The sequence below is a fragment of the Schistocerca gregaria genome, chromosome 3 (genome assembly GCF_023897955.1).
Source record: "Schistocerca gregaria isolate iqSchGreg1 chromosome 3, iqSchGreg1.2, whole genome shotgun sequence".
Lineage (NCBI taxonomy): Eukaryota > Metazoa > Arthropoda > Insecta > Orthoptera > Acrididae > Schistocerca > Schistocerca gregaria.
Window position 1 is genome coordinate 416,212,298 of NC_064922.1, and position 4,621 is coordinate 416,216,918.

General features: G+C 36.9%; 1 protein-coding gene across 1 annotated transcript; it reads left to right on the forward strand.

Moving 5' to 3' along the window:
- The first annotated feature begins 1,742 nt into the window (after window positions 1-1,742).
- LOC126355390 (uncharacterized) lies at window positions 1,743-2,957 on the forward strand. The gene is made up of 3 exons (XM_050005685.1): window positions 1,743-1,836; window positions 1,884-2,426; window positions 2,563-2,957. The coding sequence occupies exons 1-3, from the start codon at window positions 1,743-1,745 to the stop codon at window positions 2,955-2,957; spliced, it is 1,032 nt and encodes a 343-aa protein (XP_049861642.1).
- The last annotated feature ends 1,664 nt before the right edge of the window (window positions 2,958-4,621 follow it).

Consider the following 4,621-nt stretch of genomic DNA (forward strand, 5'->3'; position numbering starts at 1 on the left):
AACTGTGATGCGAATGTGACTACAAACGTTTCCCAGGGTATGTAGTTCGTTGTTCCTACGGTACTTTGCTTATTCTCGTGATCATTCTGAATACATGGGTAACCGTAATTGTAGACTGAACAGCGTCTTTCAATTGTACCTCTGTACAGTCAGGATCTACATTTCTAATAATTCCTTGTCAATGTTTTCTGTGGATTGGTATGTATTCTACCATCTGTTTCTGATGTAGTGGGTTGTCGTCCACAAACATGTTTGCAGCCTCTACTGTTGATAAACCAATCCGAATTCTGGTTTTCCTCACAACATTGAGATCTGTGGTTTCCTGCTAGTACTCAAAATCTGAGGTAAGTAGTATCTTCCCCAGATTGTGGCGCGATGTTTACTTACATTACTATTAAGTCCTGCAAGAAATACATGAAATGGACCTACTGTATCACTGTGATATATATTATCCTTGTTTCGATCATATATTAGCTGCATATTTGTTTGTGAAAGATGCTCCCTTGATTTATGACTCTTTTCTTGCATAAGTTGTGTGCTAAATGGGTTAGCATGTTGCGTCATTCTCAAAGTCCCCTTGTGGGCAAGGGAACTTGATGATTCATTTAAATTAAAATTGTCAGACATACCTGTGTTGAGCGCTGTTGGATTCTTTACCTATTTTGTTATTTGTTGTTGGTGTTGTTGAATGGTGGATGCTTGTCTCTTCAGTTTTAATTGTTCCTTCTGCTCTAACGTGTGTTTTGCTGCACAATTCGTCGTTTGCTCGATGACCATGCTTACATTCAGGAGGGCTTCCACTCCCTGTAATTCTCGATCGTCTAACTCCACTTTGAGGAGAGACCTCCTCCCTCCCCAAATGGTCGGGCCACTGTCGATATTTATTATTTTGACCCTGCTGTATTTATTTAACATACTCTACTTGTTTGTGTCCTAATAACTTTCTTCTGTTTTTCTCGCAAAAACATTTGGATATTAACTATTGCAATCCTGTTTACTCAGTTGCTAACAAAAACTTTTGCTGACAAAGAGATAGGGCAATCCAACGAGTTAAAATTGTATAGAGTGGCTAATACATGAGGTATGGTGCTCCTTTCAGCAACCAACTTAACTTGGACGCCATTTCCAGTGTGGTCAGCACATTAAGAGCTGCCTAATAAGTTAAGAAGAGGGTCATCAATTCATGGTTATAATTAAATCTGTAGACACTGGCAGATACTGATAATTTCTATTTTTTATGTACTAAAACTATTATTATAATCTTGTAGTAGAAGTTCATTCTTTGGACACATGGTGTACTCATTTATGATGATAGCAGTTATAGTGTTCCAAGTCCAAAAAAAGCTGAAAGCACATATAATGTAACATATTATAATTATTTACTTTCTTTTCTTTTCTCCCTCGCCCCTTTATTTTTCCTCATATTACATCATATATATATCCCATAGATAACACTGACATAAAAACTGTTAAAAGACAAAAATCCTTGAGGTCTATGTTTATGTGCTGCTCCATGACTCTGCTGTCAATATCTTTATTCTTTGCTTGTGTGTAACTTCTGTGTTTTTTTCCAGTAAATATGGTTTTTTCATATCCAGGATGTAATTATAAAGTTAATAAAATGTTTTCTTGCCTTTAAAATAATATTTTTCATCAGGTTATGGGCGCAGTACACGTGTGAAGGCAAACAACATACTTTAATTGAAACAATATTTGAAATGAGCCTATGTCTGTAAAGAAACATGAACGCTAGCGGCGATTATAAGATCAGCATTGATAAGCTTGAAGGACCTGAGGACTGTGCCAAATGGAAATGGCATATTACTATGGTGCTGCGTTCATAAGGACTAGAAGATATATTAACGGTACGCGTGAATGAGTAGAGTTGCTGCAAGATGCGATAAGTGCACAAAAAGAGGCGTATGTGGAATGGCACAAGGACGACGCAAAGGCAGCAAGTCTTATAGCAAGTGCGCTTAGTAAATCTGTTGTAGAACTCGTCTTAATGTGCAAGAATGCTAAAGAAATCTGGGACAAGTTACGCTCCCGATTTGAACGTAGCAATACTCAGCGTTTGAATATGTTGATTGAAACATTTTTCGGTGTTAAACGTGATGATACGGAAGATATTAGTGCACATGTGGCCAAACTGCAAAAGTTATTTGTGGACCTGACCGATGAATTAGCAAAACATGAAGAAAATACGCTATATGAAAGAATCTTGTCTACACTGGGAAAAGACTACGACAATTTTAAGGCTCTCTGGGATACGATACCGACAGAAAAGCAAAGCTTGAATTTATTAATAGAAAAACTCTGTACTATTGAACTGCGGGAACAAGACATTAATGGAAGCGCAGCTTTCGTCGTTTCTAAAACAAGAAAACGGCAAACAAGTAATCAGCAATTAAAACAGAAGTTTCCGTGTAATATATGAAAACAATTAGGTCACTGGGCAACAGAGTGACCACAGAACACTCGTGACAGCAATAAAAGAAAAGAGAAGAAGCGAGAAAGTGAACATGATGCATTTACTTCATACACTATGAGTGTGTGTACCAGTAATCACAGTGACCCAAATAAATGGTGTTGCGACAGTGGCACTACAAATCATATCACTTCAAACAAACAGTATTTTGTTTTTTTATAGTGAATTTGATGCTCCTCAAGTAATTTCATTGGGAAAACAAGATGTCAAAATGTGTGCGTACGGCCAAGGAACAGCTTACGTCCAAATTCGACGAAACAATAAATTGTACAATGCTAGAATGGACAATGTTTTGCACATCCCTGACGCAAGTGCTAATCTGATCTTTGTGAGAGCCATTGCCTGCAGAGGCTACAGTATTAATTTTAGTTATAATAATGTCTGTGTTCGAAAACAAGTCAATGGCAATGTTGTTATGACAGGTTATGTGAAAAATGGACTTTATTGTGTTGAACATGCGTGTTGTTAGAAATGAAAAAATTAATTGTGTTAACTTGATGACTTCATCCGAAACATTACAAGTGTACCATGAAAGGTTTGGTCATCAAAATAAACAATATGTGAAGAAAATTTTAAAAGGAAAAATCATTAATGTGAAAGATGCCAAGAGTGAATTTTGTGACAGCTGTGAGGTTGGAAAGATGCATAGGCTGCCATTCAAAACACAAACAATACGCTCTACCAGTACTGGTGCATTAATCCATGAGGATGTCAATGGACCAATGATCACAAAATCTTTTGAAGGTAAGCATTATTATGTATGTTTCAAAGACGATTTTAGTAAATTTCGTCGAATTTTCTTTTTAAGACATAAAAGTGAAATGTGTAGTGTGCTTAAGCAGTTTTTAAATGAAGCACGAATTAATGGACACGTTGTCAAACAATTTAGATGTGATGGTAGCAAAGAATTTAACAATAAGAATGTCAGTGATCTGCTTGCAGACAGGGGAATATGGCTTCTGATTCCTCCTCCTTACACTCCCGAACAAAATGGTGTGGCTGAATGGAAAAATAGGACCATTGTTGAAGCTGTCTGGTCAATGCTAAATCCGAGTAAATTACCTAAAGGGTTTTGGGCAGAGGCATGTAACACAGCAATCTCCCTAATAAATCGTACTGGAAAATCTTCAGTTGAAAATAAAACCCCTTATGAGCTGTGGTTTAATCGACCAGTAGGACGACTTGATCATCTCAGAATTTTTAGCACAGGCTGCTATGTTCACATTAACAAACAATTCCGTTCCAAGTTCGATGATAAGGCAGTTTTTGGACGACTTGTTGGATATGTTAATGACAAGGATGGGTTTAGACTTTGGATTCCATCTTTTTAGTGGTGTTGAGTCACGATGTGAAATTTAAACCAGAAAATGTTTGTCATTTACATAGTGATCATGTTGAATTAGAAGTTCCTCAGGAAGAATTTAATGATCCGAATTCATCTAAAGATGAGCAATGTAAATCTCCAAGGCTGTACACTTCTGGAGGAAGTCAAACTCAAGAACAAATTGACATTCTCGATTCTAGAGGAAGTCAAGAGTCTAGTGAATCTGATGAAAATAAAGAATTAACAGAATTTCTAAAAGCAGAAACTGCTGAATCTTCTAATGAAGAGAAACGGAAGTATAAAAGGCAATAAAGAAAACCAACCTGGATGGAAAGTGGTGAATTTTGTATGGCAACAAAAGTTGATGCACTTGAACACAAAGATTCAAACTGTTTTTCCGAAATATTGCAGTCAAACGAGAAGGAAGAATGGATGCAAGCTATCAGCGAAGAACCTCAGGCACTAAAGAAAAGGAATACCTGGGTGTTGGTTGACCGTCCGAAGAATTCCAAAGTATTACAAAACCAAAGAAGAGTTAAAAATTTACGCTGATACAGATTTCGCATGTGATAATCGGACAAGGCGCTCAACAACTGGAATTCTTGCAAAGCACTCAGGTGGTGCAGTGTCATGGACAACTCAGTTGCAGAAATTAAAGCAATAATTTCATGTTTTTTTCCTTTTGGAGGAAGTGTTAACAGAAAAGAAAAAAAATCCTTGAGGTCTATGTTTATGTGCTGCTCCATGACTGCTGTCAATATCTTTATTCTTTGCTTGTGTGTAACTTCTGTGTTTTTTTCCAGTAAATA

What these genes read in the sequence shown, in the direction of transcription:
- LOC126355390 (XM_050005685.1), top strand. Translation starts at nt 1,743, where the DNA reads ATGAACGCTAGCGGCGATTATAAGATCAGCATTGATAAGCTTGAAGGA. An exon ending in GCATATTACTATGGTGCTGC is followed by an intron (nt 1,837 to 1,883) that starts GTTCATAAGGAC and finishes GTGAATGAGTAG; the next exon opens with AGTTGCTGCAAGATGCGATA. An exon ending in ATTAAAACAGAAGTTTCCGT is followed by an intron (nt 2,427 to 2,562) that starts GTAATATATGAA and finishes TGTGTGTACCAG; the next exon opens with TAATCACAGTGACCCAAATA.